Source organism: Agelaius phoeniceus, chromosome 2 (assembly GCF_051311805.1).
Source record: "Agelaius phoeniceus isolate bAgePho1 chromosome 2, bAgePho1.hap1, whole genome shotgun sequence".
Taxonomy (NCBI): Eukaryota; Metazoa; Chordata; class Aves; order Passeriformes; family Icteridae; genus Agelaius; species Agelaius phoeniceus.
The window spans coordinates 82,294,602-82,315,993 of record NC_135266.1 but is presented as its reverse complement, the minus strand read 5'-3'; the positions used below and the strand labels follow the sequence as shown (position 1 = coordinate 82,315,993).

The window sequence follows — 21,392 nt, the reverse complement described above, 5'->3', positions numbered from 1 at the left end:
ATTTGCTCTAAAGCATATAATCAAACTAGGAATTCTAAGAACTTACAATTGATTCAGTTCCCAACTTTAATTTTACTTCCTCTCCAATTGCCAGGAGAGAGCAATCATGTGCTAGGCAGAAGATGAAAGTTTATAATAAATGCCTGTATTTTGAAACTTGTAGAGGGTGGGGGGAAAGTCACTTGGCTTTCACTTAAAACATGTGACAATGAGATTAACCCTGAAGTGCATTTTGAGTGTAAATGCACTGTGTGTAGGAATGGGGAAGGACATTGAAGGGTGCACTGTAGCAGAGTGAGCAGTGAAGCATTCCTGGTGGAGGGGAGGAATTCCTTTCATACACAGGCCAGAGGGGTCAGAGAGAGCACTCCAAGCACTCAAGCATAACGCTGATGCTCTCCTGCTGCTCTGTCAGTATGCTGCTATTTGCCCTTGGTTTTCTGCTCGTCATTCTTCAGCCATCCACTGGGCAGTTCCCCAGAGTCTGTGCGAACGTGCAGAGTTTGCTGAGCAAGGAGTGCTGTCCCCCCTGGGATGGAGATGGGTCCCCCTGTGGGGAGCTTTCCAGCAGAGGGTCCTGCCAAAACATCCTTCTCTCCCAGGCTCCACTGGGACCACAGTTCCCTTTTTCAGGAGTGGATGACAGAGAGGACTGGCCTTCTGTATTTTACAACCGGACATGTAGATGTGAAGGCAACTTCATGGGATTCAACTGTGGGGAGTGCAAATTTGGCTTCTCCGGGCTCAACTGCACTGAAAGGCAAGTGAAAACAAGAAGAAACATCTTCCAGCTCACTGCCAGCGAGAAGAACAAGTTTCTTGCCTATCTTAACTTGGCAAAGAGCATCCCTAGCCAGGACTACGTTATTGCTACGGGCACGTATGCTCAGATGAACAATGGCTCCAACCCCATGTTCAGAGACATCAATGTCTATGATCTCTTTGTGTGGATGCATTATTATGCCTCTCGAGACACACTCTTAGGTGGGTCCAATGTGTGGCGGGACATTGATTTTGCCCACGAAGCCCCTGGTTTCCTGCCTTGGCATCGGGTCTTTCTGCTGATGTGGGAACGTCAGATCCAGAGAATAACGGGTGATGAGAACTTCACCATCCCCTACTGGGACTGGCGAGATGCAGAGGACTGTGAGGTCTGCAATGATGAGTACATGGGTGGCAGACATCCCACCAACCCTAATTTACTCAGCCCAGCATCAATTTTCTCCTCATGGCAGGTAAGATCTGGCCAAGGAAAGGGGAAGGGAATGACCCCATCTGATTTTAAGCACTTAGGTGAGGTGCACAAGATGGGGGCTTAGCCATACTGCCTTCCCTTAGATACTCCTGGAGAGAAAGGAGGCGATACCAGAAAGAAAATTAGATTTTATGTGGACTTAATCATTATTTAGAACAGTTCATTTGTAACTTTGTCTCATTTCTTTCTGACTGTAGGGTTTAGGTTCTTTAATTAAGAACATAAAAGTAGAGTGGAAGGGGGACAGTTATGCCTTTGTGTCCAAACATGGCTTTTAGCAGGTTAAACATGCTTGACTCTGGTGTGCCAGTTAGGTCAGAGAAGCAGGATTTATGCACGTAAATTTCTAGCACCATTGCAAAACAGTGGATGACTGAATGATGGAAATAGAAGCAGATGCTTCAGGGGCTTTTCAGGCACTCTACCCCTCTCCCACTGTATTCCTCCCCTCCATGAATTAAAAACTATCAAATTCAACTAACCTGCTTTCAGTGTTAAACAAACAGACAAACAAGTAAACCAAACCTTAAGAGCAGAGAATAATCAGCTGTGTAATTCACATCAGTAGTCCAAAGTAATAGGGAAGAAATACTATCTGTTGATTAAAGGATCTGAGAGGCAAATGCAAAAGTGATTCTTGGCAATTAAAAGCACTTCAAATGAGGCCATAAAACACGGTGACATTACATGTATATGTAAGTGATAAGGTCTCATATAGCTGAATTATAGTGTCCTACTCTTACACTGAGGGGTTTTTTTTGTCTTGCTCGTCACTGCCATATTGCCTAAAATACAGTGACAAAGGTCTATCAGCTTTGATAGACACGCTCCATCATGACAATAGCAACAGTTGCTTCTGGTGTTCAAGTCCATTATGTTCATCTAAATCTGTCTTCCATTTATTTCTGAAGCAGCAGCCCAAATGAAAGTTGGGCAGTTTTAGTGATTTAACAGAGAGAGAAATTCAAGCAGCTCTGGGATATTCTGGCATATTACAAATCAGCACCCAACTGGGCTTACTGGGCTGGTTGTGCTGTATTTAATCTTGATTTGTGCCCTCTGAATAATAGAGGGCATGTAGACCTCTAAATTCAAGCATTTGGAGATAGAGTAATAGAACTATTTAAGCTATTCTGTAGCATACCTTTTTCTCCCTCAGACAGGAACCATTTCAGGGACCATTCACAGGAGACTGTTTGCATAGATACACCTTGGAAAATTATTTTATTGACATAAACATGGATTATTTGATGTCACTTGGCCTCAGTGCCTGAGAAATTTCCTGAACACATTTAACTTAGTGTAGACATAGCCATAAAACAGATATGGATACAAATATGCATTTTCATCCCATTTTTTAAAATTCTTCATATTTCAAACAGCTTGAATCTGTATCAACTCTACTAGCTTAATTAGATTGTATTGTCAGAAAGAAGTGGATTTTATGCTGTCCTGCACTGAGCTGAATAAATGGTTTTGTGAAAAATGTACATGTGGGGAAGTGGATAAAATGAAACCAGAATTGCACTGGTTATATATATCAAGTGGAGCTATCAATACAGTATATTGGATGAGATAACCAGGGTTGGAGGAGACTGGTAATACACAGAAATCAGTAAGTTACTAGCAGGATTTTTCTAAAAGACATTCAGTGCTCAGGTAGTTGTGTTTAGTTGTTTTTTTTTTTTCAAAGGCTTTATTGTGTCCAGATTCTTAAGTTATTTTTATCTCGGCAATAAATACCCAGAACATTTATTAGTAGCAATTGATATATTTAAGAAACAGTCAGGTTTTTCTCATTTAAAGTTAGTCCCCACTAATACAGTCTTAAAATAAAGATTTTTTTTATGGAACAAGTTGTTCAAAGTGATATTTTTGTATAACTTTAAGAGGTGCAGGAATAAAAAGTATGCTATATTTAAGACACATTCAGTGTCAGTGTACATAGGTAACACCACCTAAGTCATTTGCTGACATTTTCCAGGTATTTTCTAGAAATGTTTTTCACTTATATTTTTCAATGACTTTTGGAAATGTTACAATTTTTTCAAAATTTCCAAAATATGTGATAACTTTACCTTCAAATACTAACATTTCCCTCGAATATCTTCCATTTATTTATGGCTCTCCTATCTTATCCTGAGAAAGAATGAAAGAGATTGAACAGATCTGCATTTTCAGTCATGAGTTTGGGGTAGAGATACTTCTTTATTAGCATTGAATCCAAATTTAAACAATTGCTTGATAGGGAATAGCAGTCAATACAGTAACTTCAAGTAGCACAAAGTAAGAGATCAAAATATCACTCCAGAAAATCAAAAGGGAACAAAAATAGCCTTAGCTTGAACCCGAAAACAGCCATAGATCTGCTGCAGAATGCTCTGATTATCTAAGCTCTGTAGCTGAACAGCATGAGGGAAAAAGAAAGAAAAAAAAAAAAAAAAGAGGAGGATCCAGAAATGTGAAGGAATTTGAAGGAATTTAACAAGAATGCTTTTAGCAAGCATTCAAAATAAAAAGAGGGCAAGAGTAACCTTGGAATAGCACATCAATAATATGGTGTCCTTTTTAGAATTTTAAGTGTCTTTACAATGCCTGCTATGTTAGGAAATGGTTTAGTTTTATTTTAAAAAAGGTGAAGTGCCTATTTGCAGAAAAGCATCCCTCTTTCTTTTTTTTAATCCCAAAGAAAGGAGAAAATACTTTATTCCATTGAAGGGTTGCCATAGCAACGTGGATACCCATGGATACATGCTGAAATTCTTGCTTTCACCTTACTTTTTCTTCAACATGCTGCTGTTACCACTTGGCTGAGTGAATTATCCATCCACATTTTCCTCATATTTGTCATCTAAGTGACACTTCTGATTCCTGCCTCTTTTTCACCAGCAAGACTATCAGGAATCTTTACTGGTTTTGTTTGTTTGCTTAGCTCATGTTTTAGGGTGGGTGGGAAGGGTTTTCTCATGTTTTCACTTACTTGTTTATGATGAATCAAGTGTTACACTCAGCATTAGGACTGCATGAGACATACTAATGCTTTAGCAATTTTTGTAATTCCATGTCAACTTATCAGAAAAATATGTGGGAATTGGAGATATTCCATGACATTTTTAGAGGTTTTTTTTGTTTTAGTGCTCTCTTCTACAATTATTCAAAATAATGGATTTGCAAAAAAAAAAAAAAAAAAATCTAGCTGAAAATGTCCCTGCCCATGGCAGGGCATTTGGACTAGCTGACGTTTAAAGGTCCCTTCCAACCAAAACTGTTCTGTGATTCTAAACAGTAGGAGGTAAATTTTTCTCTTTTCTACACCAGAACTAATTTCAAGAAACAACTGAAGTCAATGGAGTTGCAGATGCATAAAAGCATACTGCAAATTAAAAGCAGAATCTTTCTTCTGGCAGTTAATGTTAGAGTCTGGGAATCTCCACAGTGTGCTAGACATAGGATGAAGAAAATAGAGTTGGAGAATCTAAGTGCTATTTTGGTTTGCTGTTGTGGTAAGCAGGATACACCACCAACTTCAGCTCCCTCTATTCTGCCTCCTAAGACTTGAGAGAAGCAATTGTATAACATGGAGAGATGGCTGCTCTCAGATGTGCTGGGGTAAGCCTGCTGCCAATTCTTTGTTGCATGCATGGAAAATTTCCCTTAGCACTTCATTCCATATCACCCTGAAGAACCACTTACACAAAAGCAAAGCTACTACAGAAGAGAAACAAGTTACACAAATAGAAAACTGATAAAATGCTTCTGAACTAATAATGACAGTACTTTAGATCCATTACCTGAAAACATGACTTCATAAGGAATATTCAGCTATTCAGACACAGTTATTTAATTCTAAGTACATTTTATCAGGGAGCTGTATTGCTAGCTGAATTGTCTGAAAGCATTATTTGAAAGATTATTTTACATCTACCTTTAAAAACTGCAGGAAGTTTTCAGAAATACAAACACCAGAAGCCAGCACTTCTTGACTCTTGAATCAGTAAAAGTCTTACATCCATCTGCTTATGGACAACCAAGGAACTCACAAACTTTATTTTTTATTGCAACTTAATAGATTGTGGTGCCAGCTACAGGCTGGTATGTTAAAAAACAAGAGCCCAAATGGAGCAACTATAAAGAAAGAATTTATGAAGTGTGTTCTTAATGATACACTTACATGGATTATAAATTTGAAACATTTCCTGTTAGAAGAGGTTCTTTTTCACATGCCACCTCAGGACTGCAGCAGGAGGGTATCATGATGTGTGCACAGCAGAAGGAGCCCCTTGGGTATCCTCAGCCTCTGTGTCCCTGTGACTGGCTGTCCATTGGATCATGTGTGGGTGACAGTGGAGCTGGGCCCCTGGATGCTTGGCTGTCCACTAGTGCATAGCCACGCTTGCTCAGGAGTCATGTAAGGTAAAAGATAAAGAATATACACTTCTAGAGGTGTATAAATCAATAGCCAGGTTGACTTCATAAAAAATGGGGTTTGTTAATAATTCACCAGCAGAAGAAGCCTCCCATCTCTCTCCAGAGAGATGCGTCTGAGTGATTTCAGGTAGACATGGAGACAGCAGCAGTGACGGTACAGCTTGGAGACAGCTGCAGAACTGTCAGACCAGGAGGTGCTAGTGAATACTTCATCAGTAATTGGTAACAGACTTTCCTACTCCAGCCCAGCACCATTTTGAGGTGCTTAATCAGGTTTAGGTTGCCCTCCAGTTCTGGGCTGCCTTCAAGCAAAAAGGTGAAACGCAGCCAGCTTTTACTGAAGGCTGAGAAAATACCTTGGAGTCCCTAGGTTTGTTTTAATGCTGTCAGTTCATGTTTGTCTTATCTCCTTTTAGCTTGAGTTTCACAGCTCCCCCAGTTTATGTATGTGCCATAAGGGGAAGAAAGACAATCAAGGACCTTACCCTTTTAGATGTTTCTTAGAATTTCTTCAAGGCTTTGTATGCTTTGTATATTTTCTCCTTTTCTTTCAATTCTCTGCATGTTTAACTTTTCCATTCCTGCCAATATTCAGAAGTATATAAAGAACCAGATATAAATATACACAATCTCTTAAAACCTTTTTGGTCTGCTACAGATACAGCACCTTTCAAAGTTTCACCTGTGAAAACAAGGTCCCAAGATACACCTTGTATCTGGGGATTTCCTTGCATTTTCCCAGTTTGGTGAGTAAATGGCTTCTGGATGCCACTTAATTAGGATTAAATTATGCCAGGCCCTAATGCAGCCAAAAAAAGAGAAAAAATTAAACCTCTTTATAGCTGCCAAACGTTTTAAATCCAGTGTGAGAGCTGTGCTTTAATGAGATTCTCAAGCAAGGTCATGAGAATAAGTGGAGAAAAATAAAGAAAGATAATGAATCAGTACCAAATATCTTTTGGTTCTATAACAGCTCCCCATTCTGGTCTCCAGCTCAGGAGTCCAGACTTCATGTAGGACAAACAGGTGAGGGGAGGTGTGAAAAAAGGCAGTGAAATGCCTATATCACATCTCTGTAGCTGACACACATCAGCAAGTCAAGTGGTTGCTCTGACTGTGGTCTGAAGTGGTTCTTTTAGGCTACCTAAACTGCAACACAGCACTATGAAGATGTGCTGCTACAGCTTCTGGAGGGGGACTCAGTGGCCTCAGAGGAGACACAGTGTAAGGGATCAGTTCTAAAGGACACGGAGTTGTGGATTAGCTTTGAGTGGCTCTACTGCCCCAAAGAACTGAGGAACTTCAGATCACTTTGTGAGTGAGCACCTATTTTGATACCATAGAGAATTCTCTATTCCCAAGTTTTAGGTTATATATTACCAGTGTTGAATGCCTTTGTGAGCACAGATCTAATAAGCAAAAGTAACCCCAAGAAATCTGTCACAAAATTCCCCAAAGCTTTGAATTTAAAGACAGTAGGCAAAAGACTGAACATCACTGAAATCTTTTGTAGTGCTGTTCCCTTTATTTTGGCACAAGGGCTGGTCTGTGCAAGCAGTTGCAAACTAAAAGACAAAAGATTTTCCCATTTCCCAAAGGTATGAGACAGTAGTTTCTACAGTCTGTTTTCTAAGAAGCACTCCACAGAGCTCTGTTCAAGATCTCAGCTGCAGTGCACAGAGGGATGTTTTTTGCTGGGTGCTACAAGGTCCAGAAGTGATGCTGCATATTCTGGACTGCCATCTACTGGTATTTGCTCTGCTCAGTACTTATATAAGCTTTTCCTCAGAGCATCTTCCTAACAATTTCCCTGGAACTGGCAAATTCACACAAGCAGGTGCAGCTGGGATTTGAAGATGTGTCCAGGGTGAACTGGAAAATTTGACCAGGACTGTTCTAAAATGGAATAAAATATCATGTTTTAAACCAACATGTTTACACTAGAAAGTATTCCTGATGAAGGAAAATAAGGCAATGGTGTGACCCATTTTATGTATGCTTTATGCAGATTACATCCAGAAAAAAACTATCTGATTGATCTATGTTCTATTATCACTTACACATTGCCTGACTGTTAAAACAGCAAATTATAGTTTCAGGATACACCCATAATTAATATCACCTAAGTTAAATATTTCTGGAGAAGCATTCTCCATGAACAGGCCTTAATTTTTAGTTCACAAAAAGAAATAGCAAAACGTTACAGACAAGCATTTTCATTCCTGGGACTTCTGTTGTGGCATTTCTTGACCATGATTTTCCAAAGGCCTTGTGGGATCTGGTTTCTGTTTAGGATGAATTTGGTTAGTTATACAGTTAATGAGGGCTATGCTAAAACATAAATGGAAAAAAAAAAAACATTAGCAGTCTAAAAATGTAGAAATCTCATGACATTAACAATTACATTAAATCCCACTGAAATGAATAAACAGAACAAAGAGGGGAAGTTGCTTTGTTCAGAGATATATTTAAGCTCATGCTTGAAGATTCCCTGTCTGAATAGCTGAAAACCGGGTCTTGAACACAGCATGTGATTCCTCTTTAAGAAACAATAGGGATATATCCCTAGGGCAGAGGGAAAAATGATGAAAGATAGGAGATGGCAGGATGGAGAATCCAGGAGATATGATCCTAGATAAAGCTCATAGGAGACATAGATACAAAATCCACACATAGGAAGCTTCTGAGCCAAGAAGCAACTGAGAAACAGTGTGAGCTTCACCAGCCAAGACACATTTGCCTTCATCACTAATGTACTTCTAGGGACACAGAATGGTACATTTTTATAAACAAATTACTAGAGCTTCTCCTGAACCATTCACCTATTTTCCTGCTAGTGGGAATCAACTCACTCAGTAACACAAACTAATCATAAAACCAGCATAAACTATGGTTTGTGTTTATAACTGTGGGCCTCTCCCTGTCACTACCTCTCCTTTCTAGGTGTGGATTCTTACAAGAGACTCTTTAGAGACACACTCCTGACCCAAGTCCCTCTTAGAGGTGCAATCCTGATTCATTTGATGAGCTTCTGGGGGAAATGTGCTCGTGCAACTCTCTGCTGGAAAACTATCTACAGCCTCCAAGGACTCCTCAGTAGTTTTAACAGACATGGACAAATTGCAGCCAACAGAGCAGTGTCTAAGGATAAATTGCTCTGATAAGCTTTCTTATGTATTCCCAAAAAAGATGAGAATAATTTTTTCATCATATTCATATTCATAGAAAACTTATCATTTAAGAGCTCCAAATTCTTAAAGGGTCTGTGTTATATCACCAGCTTCATCAAACATTATCTATGAATTTGTCATCAAATCACTTACAAAAGGATTCATCTGATCTCCTTCCACTTGTTTAAAAGTTTGTTCAGCAGCACATCAACTTGCCTTTGGCTCTGTCTTTAGTTAGTTCAGAAGCACATCTGAGCCTCCAGGGTGTGATTCATCCCACCCTAATGCAGAAATAGAGCATTAAGTTGAACACTTAATTTTGCTTCCCTTGCTAACTGCAGTTCAGAGACAGTTTCAGCATTGATTTTTTACTCATTTTATTTCATTGACTTAGTCAATGGAGAGAGTTACATCTCACCTACCAGATATCTGGTTTGGGAGAGCTGTATCACACAGGAGATGGCTCCCTCTCCACTGACTGCAGAGGTCATCCTGAAGTGTTGCTTCAATCTCACAGTTTCTATGTGGCTAGTATATGTGAAATGAATCTCCCACCCACTTCCTTCAACAGAGAATTTTATGTTCTTCCATCTATCTCATTCAAAGCAGAGATGATTGTTTTTGCTCATCTTCTTGTTCATTGTTTTGGTCCATGAAATAGAAATACACTTTCAGGATAAAAAAAGTTGAGGTTTCACTTTTATGTGTTTTCTCTCCTATGATGTTTCACTCACTAATGAGAACTATTCTTTCCCTAGCCCAATTTCTCATTAACCACATTGATGACTTCCTAAATGCAGAGTCCTCTGTTTTAAAAGGGTCTCTGGTGGTTTGGTGTTTTACTTGTTTTGGTGTTTTTTCCTGAAGAAAAGCAAAACAATAGACAGTTAAGTTTGATTCTCAATGTTGAGCCTCAATATTACCTGATGGTATACAAAATAACTTCTGGGAATTCTGAGGTGCTGTTGCTTTGTTTCATTCCCATAGACCCACCATTGAACTACCTTTGTCTTCCAGGAGTCTCAAACTGGACTGGCAGCTTCTGGAGATCATCTGACAAAAAATGACTTTTTATGCCATTGTAATTGGATTTTGTCTGTGAACCCAGAACATTTATATAAATGATGTTGGATTCTGGCAGTATTTTACATCTTTATCCATCTCTCTCTTTAAGATCCTTTCTCAATATCCATCACTATGGCATTTCAGTTGGTGATACAAATTCATCTCTGCCACATTTCTAGGAAGCACAGCAGCAAATTTTCCCATTTAATACATGTATTAGCATCTTCATAGAGAAAGTAAGCATCCATTTACCCTAAAAAAGCACACACAGATATTTTCATAATTTTTTTTTTTCATAGTTCAAGTCAACATTTCCCCCTCTTACTGTACAGGGTAAAAAAAAAAACAACTGTGATTATGGCTTTGTTCAGTAGCCTGATGCAGCCAAAAATCCTCCATTTAGCAAATTCAGCAGCAGATTTACCTCTGTGTTCAGCTGCATTGGTGGGTAACACTGTATTTAGCTTCAGTGAGCTTTCAAGAGCATGAATGATTTGATGCCTTAGTCCACTTGGGCAATTTCAGTGTATTATTTCAAAATGTGCACTGTATTAGAGGGCTATTTTCTATGAAATAACCATCTTATATTAAAATCTTACACGTAAAACATATAAATCCAATTCATGTCTATTCATAAAACAATATATATTCTTGAAACAAACTTATTGTATCGTACATTTTCTTTGTTCTTCAAAAAACTTCAGGTATTTCAAGTACCTCTTTTTTTTTTTTTTTTTTGTTTTGTTTTGTTTTGTTTTGTTTTTGTTTTTGTACTTGCAACTCCTCTAATAGAAAGTGTTTTATCCAGGTAATCTGCACTCGGTCTGAAGAGTACAACAGCCAACAAGCTTTATGCAGTGCCACAAGCGAGGGGCCTATAAGGAGAAATCCTGGGAACAATGATAAATCAAGGACCCCAAGGCTCCCATCCTCAGCTGATGTCGAATTTTGCCTTTCTCTGACTCAGTATGAATCTGGACCCATGGATAAAATGGCCAATTACAGTTTTCGAAATACTTTGGAAGGTAACGTGTTTTATTCTGTTACACCATTTCCAGCTGTAAATTGATTCTCTCTGGGGTTAGAATCTTCAAACTCTGGGAAGTTTGAATTGATTTAGTGAAGAATAACTGTAAATAAAAGAAAAAGTTATGCTTTCACCAGGAATAGCAGAAGACAGAAAGAGCCACATTAAAGGCATTTGAAAACAAACTAGAAACTCTAGACTGTATCGGACCCTAAGCCTGTTAGGAGATAACTGTCTCCTGCTACAGTCAGCACCATGCACTGCAAAAAAATACAGCACAGCAGAAAAGGAGAACATCCAATAATCTGCTTGTGCACAACCATGAGTAACCCTGTAACCATGGAGGGTGCATGTTTGCCCTAGAATTCACTGTCTTCCAGGGACCAGGCTGGATAAGAAGAGTGAAAGAGGATCTTGCCAGCTGGCATGTTATGTCTACATCATTCCACTGTGAACTCCACAGCAGACTTTTTCCCAAACACTAAGAAACATGGATTAAGTTATCCATCAAAAATGACACTTAGTATAATTTCCAAAAGAATTTAGCAGTTTAGTTATCTAGCTATTTAACCTGTTTTGAATTTTCCTAATTGACTAATAAGCAAAAGTTCTTTACTAAAAGAAATTCTTAATAATCTCTCTACTAAACTCTTTTGAATCTTGTAAAATTCCAAATAAGCAAGGATGACACGTTTTACATTTAACAATAAATATATTTCTACAATATCATATATCAGCTGAATTGAATGTGATCTACTTTTGATCCCTCAGAGGTTTTGGTTTTCAAGGAACTGCATAAGGGCATAACAGTACAAAATAGTAGTAGGAGTGAGGGTAAGAGAAGAGTCATAAAGATGATAAGAGGGATGAAGCAACTCTTTTATGAAGACAGGCTGAGAGAGCTGAGGTTCAGCCTGCAGAAGAGAAGGCTCCAGGGGAACATTACTGGGGTCTCCTAGTACATTAGGGGGCTTAAAAAAGAAGGGAGAGGGACTTTTTATATGGGCAGATGGTGAGAGGACAAGGGGCAATGGTTTTCAACTGAAAGAGTGAAGGTTTAGATCAGATATTAGGAAGAAATTCTTCACTCAGAGGTTGGTGAGGCACTGGCACATGTTGCCTGGAGAAGCTGTCCCATCCCTAAAGTGCTCGAGGCCGGGTTGGTTTGGGCCCTGAGCAACTGGATCTAGTGAGTGGCATCCCTGCTCATGGCAGAGGGGTTGGAGAAAGATGATCTTTAAGGTCCCTTCCAATCTTAAACATTCTACGATTCTAAGACGGCAAAAGTTTTAATGTGCTCAGTCTCAGTCTTAATGCAGTGTGGAATGCCAAAAAGCTTTTTTGGGAAAAGTGGGCCACTTTCTTTTTTAAAAATAATCAGAAATTCAGACTTTGTCTGTTGCAGCCTAGGAAGAATCCAGACAGTAATTGTCTGCATCTCCAAACATTACTGTGCTTTCTGTCCCTGAAAACAGAAACTACATGATGTATTGGGAAGAAAAAAGTGACATAATTGAGTAGAGCTTTGCCTAACTTTTACTCCATGAAGTGTGTGAATAGATGCAAAGGAGTAGAGAAAAAGGAATTGAAGTAAACAAGTAATTAATTACTGAGGACCTACCATCATGCTACTGGTATTGCAAACAAAAGAAAAAGCTCAGCCTGTGAGAGTTTTTCTATTTTATTTTTTAACCTGAATTATTTCAAAATAACTTTACATCACAGGACCACAAACATTATTTGGATAACAAAATACCCAATATGAAGTCAAGAATTCATGGCTAATGTTGAAAAAGATGGAAACTTTTTAAAGAAATTTTACTGAAAAAAAAATCCCTTATAATTGCATAAATTCCTTTCTTAAAAATAGCTAGCTTAGTTTTTTGTTGTGTAAAAATGCCAAGCTTAGATTGGCAACTTGCATTTACTGTCTCTGTGTCTACTTCTTCTTAATTGTGTTCTTACAAACACCTTTGTAGGTCCTAACATTTTGTTCTTTTTCAAAGCAAAACATTTTTCAACCCTGCTTTACTTATTTCCACAATCTTGTGCCAATACACCTAAGGTCAAATTCTAATTCCTTTTAGACCCCAAGGAAATTCAAAGTAAGTGCATTGACCTTATTGGAGTTACTTTAGGTTTATGAAATGTGAGCAGAACTAGGTCTGTAATTGACCAGCTCCTGATTTACAACAATGTGAGGTTTACAGCTCAGTTTTAGTTCTGTAATGAAAAATACTTGTGATCACATAGAACATCCCCTTCTGGGCAAAACTTTATGCTTTTTCATTCTTCAGTGCACTGGAACAAAGGCTAAAACTTTCAACCTTCAAAGGGGCAAGTATCAGCATCATTATGAGCAGATGAACAACAAGGCAGGCTGAAATTTCTGTTTGACTAACATAAAGTGCTGCTGCAGAGACAGAAATTATGTCAGTGAAGAATTTATATCACAATGTCCATAAACAGAAAAGGTCAATATTGTTCAATAAAATACTCCCACGGGGCTGTGCCCATGAATTGCCCTCTCTGTGACAGCCCAGATTCTGCTATGAATGAAAAACAACAGGTTAAGAGCAGCTTACACTTTGCCCCTGGAAGCAATTATTTTAAATAGGATTTGTTGATTCGTGGTCCTAACTGGGGAACACTGCTGACTTCATTGGAAACTTCATGGACACAAGAGAACAAAAAATCAGCCCAGTTTAAAAGCATCCAGAAAGATCAGAAATGGATTAGCTGATTGCTAATTAGGTAATTTGTCTTCTTTGTTCAGTTCAGTTTTAGAGTGTGACACCTTGAATGTTACTTCCTAAGAGATGGCTGAAAAATTTAGACTTTCTTTTTCTTTATGAGCAGATTTCATAGTTGAAATTAGTTTATTCACAGCAACTTCAAATGAAAATCAAGGCCTTCAAAAGTGTTGCACAAAGTCACAGAAGAACATTTAAAAATTCTAAAACCCTGTATCACTCATTATTCATGAATTAACTCATGACAAATGGTATCAAGCCAAACCGTGTCATAGCATTCCATTGTCTGTCACAATTATGTATTATTACTGCTATTTTGTCACAAAATAATGGAATAAAACATCAAACATTTCAAAATGTAATTTCATTTCAAAAGGACATTTTCCTTTTTTTTTTTTGAAATGAGAAATTTTCATCTGGAAAACTTTTCTCAGTATGTTCACAGCAATCCATAAAGCTACAGAAAAAATGATTTCTAAAAATGAAGTTAGCCAACAGAAAACTTCTAATTGAAAAAGTTTCAGGCTACAGCCAACATTTCTCACCCAGCTTGAACTTCCACCCCTAGGTAAATTTATGCTGTGCACTGAGAAAATGTTGTCATGTTGTAAAGAGCCATTGCTAGAGAATTAGAAAGACTACTCAGCACAGATCACATTGAAACTCTACCAGAGAAATTTTAAGAAAAAATAAGTAGATTGTGACATGGTCTAAATTAGATAATCACAAACTTTGGTTTACTCCAGTGACATAGGCCAAATTCCATGGATCTTACTGCAATCCCTCTGGAGTTAGCACACTCTAGAGGGATTACAGTAATAACACCACCTGAGAAAGTATGAAAGATTTAACGCTGAAAAATTTCCTGTGAATTTGCCAATGGCATAAATACTGCAGAAATAGAAGGTAGAAGAACATCACTAATTTCAAAGAGCTTCAAGAATATGGCCTTAAAATTCTTATATTCCTCCTGTTTTAAAGCAGATGCATCTATCTGGCCTGAATTTCTCTAAAATGTGAAAACTTAATTAAAAAAAAAAAATTATACTGAAGGAGAATGGCAAAAAAGTTGAACTCAGATAGAGAACCATAGAATCATTTAGACTGGAAAAGATGTTTAAGACCATTGAGTGCAACCATAAATCCAATACTGTCATGTCCATCACTAAACCACAGAATCACAGAATCATTAAGATTGGAAAATGTGTCTAAGATCTCCACATCCTGCCATTTTCACTATTAAAACGTATTTCCAGGTGCCATATACAGATGTTTTGCAAACACTTCCAGGCATGGTGTTTCTACCACTTACCTGGATAGCCTGTTCCAAGGCCCAGCCACCCTTTTCAAGAAGAAATTTTTCCTAAAGTCTCCTCTAAACTTCCCCTGTGGCAACTTGAGGTAACTTCCTCTCGTGTTGCTTGCTGCCTATGAGAAGAGGCTGACCCCTATCTTGCTGCAGCCTACTTTCAGGCAGCTGTACAGTGATCAGATCCTGCCTGATCCTCCTTTTCTCCAGGCTAAACACCCCCAGCTCCCTCAGCTGCTCCTCACCAGACTTGTGCTCCAGACCCTTCCCCAGCTCTGTTGCCCTTCTCTGGACATGCTCCAACTCCTCAATGTTCTTGTAGTGAGGGGCCCAGAACTGAACACAGGATTTGAGGTGTGGCCTCGCCAGTGCTGAGTACAGGGCGACAGTCACTGCCCTGGTCCTGCTGGCCACACCATTGCTGATCCAGGCCAGGATGCCACTGACCTTCTTGACCACCTGTGCACACTCTGGATCATGTTCAGCTGCTGTCAACCAACAAGTCTTTTTTCAATTGGTGGCTTTCCAGCCACTCTTCCCAAACCTGTAGCATTCATGTTGGGAACCACCAGTTTCCCTGATTGAACCTCATACAATTTTCCTCAGCCCATCAATCCAGCCTGTCCAGATCTCTCTGCAGAGCCTTCTTCCAGCTCAGAGGAGGGCAACAGGGGTAGTGAAGGGTCTGGAGCACATGTCTTATGAGGAGCTTCTGAGGGAGATGCAGTTGTTTAGCCTGAGGAAAAGGAGGCTCATGGGGGACCTTAGCACTCTCTAAAAGTAGGTTGTAGCCAGGTGGGGTTGGTTTTTTCTCCCCAGCAGCAGGAAGAGAGGACATAGCTCCAAGCTGTTCCAGGAGAGATTTAGGATGGGAATTAGGAGAAATTTCTTTACAGAAAGTATGATTAGGCATTGGAATGGGTTCCCAGGGAGGTGGTGGAGTCACCATCCCTGGAAGTGTTTAATGAAAGACGGGACATGGCACTTAATGCCATGGTCAAATTGACATGGGATGTTTGGTTGGACTGGATGATCTCAAAGGTCTTTTCCAACCTCATTGATTCTGTGATTCCTGGCCTCCAGCAGATCAACCATCCAGCTTAGTGTTTTCTGCAAACTGACTGGGAGTGCAATCAATCCCCTCAACATGCAAAAAACAAAGCAGAATTTGACCTTTAAAGTACCAGCTGTCCTTTTCACTGGCCTAGAAAGTGACAAAAACTAAGATTTATTTTGTAAGAAGTACTGTTTTGCAGTTCAGAAAACCACTTGCAAAACTGTTATGGATATCTAAATGACGCTAGGGATGCCAGAGATGCTAAGCAGTTCCCCAAGACAATTAAAGCAAATAGGATTGTTGGAATGGATCCTCCATTTCTGTAGCACTTTGCAGTGCTAATGCTCTTCAAGCTCTGCATACCTGCTGTTAAGTGTAGTTACAGCACTTCAGTCAGTGGCAAATGAGCAACTGAGGAAAACACTACCTGCTTTCTACATAAAGTTCTGCACTTCACTGATGGTGCATGGACATCTATGGTCTCTGTTAGCAGATTGAAAAATCCACAGTTAATGTAATTAAGTACTCTATTAAAAGATATACACCTGAGGTAATTGCATGCTGAATGAGAACCATCTATATACCATACTAAAAACTATCAGGCAGCTTTAATTTTTGAGTGGCATCATAATTTTCAGTTAGAATAAAGTTTTGTCTAAATTCCCACCTGATTTAATTCAGCCTGGCTCAGTGAAGCTACTTCAAATCCACTGAATCACTGTTGCTGATCAACAGTGTTAGAAGCAGGAGCAGAGCAAGGTTTACTGTGACTTTTCTCCTATCCAAATCACTGGAGAAACTTCACTTGAGTGATGTATGTCCTGATAGCTATTTCTGATGCACCATAATCAACCAAAGGTTTATAAGAACATCTCAAAGTTACAGCTTCCTATACTGACCAAGATGATTTAATAGCTCTCTGCAGACTCCTTCAACCATTTGTCAGTCGCTCTCCCTTCTTTTTTGGTACTATCACTTGTCCTCATCATATCCTTATCTGAGAGTCTACATTTTAGGGGCCTGGGAAAAAAACCTCACATCCCACACTCCAGGATAGTTTACTGCCAGAATAGTCCGTAAAGTCAGTTCACAAAAGGACTGACGAGGTAAATTTAGTGCAGAGGAGAGGAAGGCACAGCATGGGGCAAGGCAGCTGGAGGAAGAAGAGTTCCCCTATACAGAGACGAGGAACTCTTATTTCAGCTCACTGCTTGTATCTGTAGTCTCACATCTGCTTTAGAGGTGATTTTACTGCAGCTACCTCAGCAAAGTTTCCTGTACTCTGAGAAAACTTTGAAGTTTTCACATGTTCTTTTTGGGCGACTCCACTCTAGTATTTCATCCTGCATAACTGATTGTACTGAAGTGCTTTTAAAAGTCTGAAATAAGACCCAAGCTAATAAGATGCAGTGACATCACATCATGGCTTTATTCCTGCTAACTTATAAATTTATATGAACTTTTTATAACAAGTGATCAGATATTAGAACAGAATAACGTGCGCGGTTAAACATGACATCAACTTTGAGACTGAGTGGATGCACCCCAATTATCTGGAGCTGGAGGGTGGGGTTGCCAAAGCTCTTCCAGTGCAGAGATTTTGATGATTAAGACAAATTACTTATGTGCAGATGTTCCATGAAAAGCTGTCCAGAGCCAAAATGAGTATTCTGTGTATTTTTATGAATTATTAGATCAAGTGTTTAAAATGCATTAAGAAATGTAAGACGCATCCAAAGTCTGATATCAACATCTAGCTGTCTACCCAGACCCTGAAATAAGTTTTATTTTTCCCTTAAACATACTTTGATACTTAATGCAGTAGAACATGAGTGGAAGAATTGCTTCAGAATGATACACAAATATATGTTATCCAGTTAACGTTCACAGAAATGTCCTAGTATTGCCAAATTGATTGATTCCAATAACCATGTGCTGTGGCCAGCAGCAAGAAAGCCAAAATTGTTGCCACTTCTTCCTGTGAGTTCTGGACAGACTGTCAATGTACATATATTCTTTATAAGTAATATTTTGCTCTGCTTTTCCCCCTTATTTGATAGCTAGGAAACATAGCATTCACCATCCTGCAGATTTCTATGGGCCCAATTTTCACTATGAGAACTTCTGTCCTTTGTCATTTATGTGACCAAGCAGACTCTGGAATCCTGGTCCATATCTGATGTACTTAAAATCTGCAGGTGTTAATGTGTTCTTTTTGTTTCCTGAATCCAGATTTTCTTTACCCTAAAGTTTGCAATATTCAAAGCAAGCCAACTCTACCTTCTCCAAATGTCCAAATTATATTTTCAACTCTGATTTCCCCTGAATTTTTTAAAAGCTTTGTCATACTATAGACTCAGAAAGATGGATGGCTATTACTGGTTTTTTGGTACTTAGGTGCTATAGTTATGATTTGATGCTTCTTATAAATACCAGTGGGTTTATGCCAGATGCTCTACCCTTGTTTGAAGAGGTTGACTGACAACAAAAGGCCCAGTGAGGGAATTTAGAGTGACAAAGCAACGAAATCATTTCACACAGAAGATCAGAGTCTCAGTTGGGTGCAAAACTCAGGTCTCCAAGTTCAGGGTATGACCCTACTCATAAGGCAACTCTAGCCACATCTCAATTAATACCTTGTCTGACTCAGAGTGGAGCAAATCCAGAGCAAGACAGCTGAAACCATGGATCCAAATTCCATGTTACACATTAGGGTTTTCACAGGGAAGTGGTTTTTCATACTGGCTGTAGTTCAGTCCCCTGAACTAAATACCCACTGATAGTTGGCGCATTTTAGATTTTCTACAATGAGAATCCAGCTTGCAAAGTCATCAATTGCCCTATGGTGTGAGTAACAGTGTCAAATAGCAAGACTGGGACATTCACTTCAACAGTATATTACTGATTCTCATTCAAGTGCTAGTTCTTCATCCAAATAAGTAAATAAAGCAAGTGTTCAAAGTCCATTAGGAATTCCCCTTAGATAAAAGCTAATATCTTTATTTTTTCCACCTTCCAGATGTGATAAACTAAAACAATATTTGGGAAATGCTGAGGATCAACACAATGATCATATTGTTCACAGCTCTCTTTGTGGCATGGATTAAATATCAGAACTAGTATCAGGTTCAGAAATAGACTGGGAAGACAACCTTGCTTTCTCTTTCTTTTCTCTGGGAAAATCCCAGAGAAGGATCAGATATTTGAGTTGGCTTTTACTGGGAGTCCTTGAAAGTAAATTGGAAGCATGGCTGATGGGATGATGAGTAGGGCTATAACATCAATCTTAAATATAGACAGGCTACCAAGATAAAAACTAATGCACAATCTCATCTTCCAGTATTTCCTGCTTGGGGCTTGGTCTGTGCAAGCTCTTCCTAAAGTAATCTTTTAAGTGTCCTCCAAAATAACAGCAGTCCACAGACTTCCATCCTGCAAGTCTGACTGTAAAAAATTATTAATTACTCACCAAATCCTTCTGTAGAAGTTATAGATTGCATTGTGTTGGATCCTATCAATAAAAGAACGTGTTCTATAGAGGCAAACATTAATAGATTACTGAGTATATGATGAGATAAAATAGCCTGGTTTATCTTAGGAGCCTGTAAGTATAGAGATTAAAAATTGAAATAAAGTGAAAAAGTTTTCTCAACATAAATAAATGTCCACATATAAATGTCTATAGGGATTATATTGCTTTGTATCAGCCAGACAAAATAGACCAAGAAATTTAAAAATATAAAGCAATTAAGCAGTACATTTGCTGACATGCTGCATTAGCTACACTGCAGGAGTTTTAATTAAGCTTATTTTAATTTCATCTTTCCTCTGCCTTTGAAATATATTAGCACTCCTTTACAAGTTTTCCTAATCTCTTGTCTAAAAAGCTGAATATAAATGAATGGAAAGTAAGTACTTTGATCTTCACTGTTACTGGAAAAGGAATTATACACATTGTCATATCAGAATATGATTTTCTCCACAGGCTTTGCTGATCCACAGACTGCGATATCAAACCCGGCACAAAGCGGTTTGCACAACGCACTTCACATCTACATGAATGGCTCCATGTCCCAAGTACAAGGCTCTGCAAATGATCCCATCTTTGTTCTACACCATGCATTTGTGGACAGGTAAGTTTCATTTTCCTTAGTAAAACTAATTCATTATGTGGTTTGTTTTCTTTTCCAGTGGGCTTTTCACCTGCATTTCAAAGAGTGCAAACATTTTACATGTTCTTACACACACAACATTTTCAGACATGTAGAAAGGAGCTGTGCTGTTATTTGAAAGCATGTGTCTTTCCTAACCAGTCTGTATGTTCACTGGATTAAATATAATTTGATGAGTTGACAAATGCACTCAGCTTTTATTAAAAAGGTAAAAATAGTCCTTCAATGATGTCACAATGATTAATATATATGAATGTGTATGTCAGGAAGTTGGGATCAAAAGTGAGTGACTCATTTTAACATGACTATAATCATTTGGAGCGATTCCTTTACATTCTAAATGCCAGGGCTGTTTCAATTTCTATTCCATAAGGAAAATCTAAGCCTGTTATTCATAAATAAAGGGGAAAAATTAGTATTTAAGTGTGACAAACAAAATTATGACTGTTTCTTGATGAAAGAGAAGAGTACAGCTGTGCATAATGAAAAGAGAGCAAACTGAAGGATATCATGTTTATTAATAAGAAAGGGTAGGAGAACACAGTTTTGCAAGAAACTGGTGAAATTGCTTCATTGAGGGCAACATTCCAAGATTTCATTTCTGTGTCACTACTGAACATTTCTGTTCACTTCTGTGTCACATGTGAATGGCTACAAACAATTTACTCTGGACTGCATTTACACCAAATTGTGATGACTAAAGAGCAATTAAAAAAAAAAAGCTAAGCAAAGAACTGTAAAAGCCACACAAACACTTATTCCTGAGCAGTTTATATTTTCTTATTCATCTTCTACTTTTTCTCCACTGAATTTTACTTGACTTCTGCACTGCTTAGGGCAAAAAATAAACAATAAGCAATATACTGCCATAAATCTGCATGCTCAGAACTCTGAGACTCTGCCTGTAAGCAGTAAGGTGCCTATTGAGATGAAGACCAAAATGGTTTCTTCCTTTGGGCCACTGAAGCATGCAGCATAGGAGGGATGCAGATTACAGCTTGCAAGGATCATCTTGCAGGGTCAGGCAGTCTCAGGCACATCAAAACTCTTATATAAAACTTTATCCTATTTAACTAAAAAGCTAGCAGGTATAAAAAGACAAAATTGAAGTTAGGCTTTTGCTCTTTATATATATTTAAAATATAAGAGGACTGAA

The 21,392-nt window shown here is 38.6% G+C and overlaps 1 protein-coding gene across 1 annotated transcript in view; it reads left to right on the top strand.

Annotated features, from left to right (window-relative positions):
• The first annotated feature begins 266 nt into the window (after nt 1-266).
• Nucleotides 267-21,392, top strand: part of TYR (tyrosinase) — a 42,387-nt gene continuing 21,261 nt past the window's right edge. The window contains exons 1-3 of the mRNA XM_054628022.2: nt 267-1,235; nt 10,727-10,943; nt 20,050-20,197. Coding sequence (XP_054483997.1) covers nt 393-1,235; nt 10,727-10,943; nt 20,050-20,197 — 1,208 coding nt within the window. The 5' untranslated portion in view covers nt 267-392. The remainder of the gene's footprint in view (nt 1,236-10,726; nt 10,944-20,049; nt 20,198-21,392) is intronic.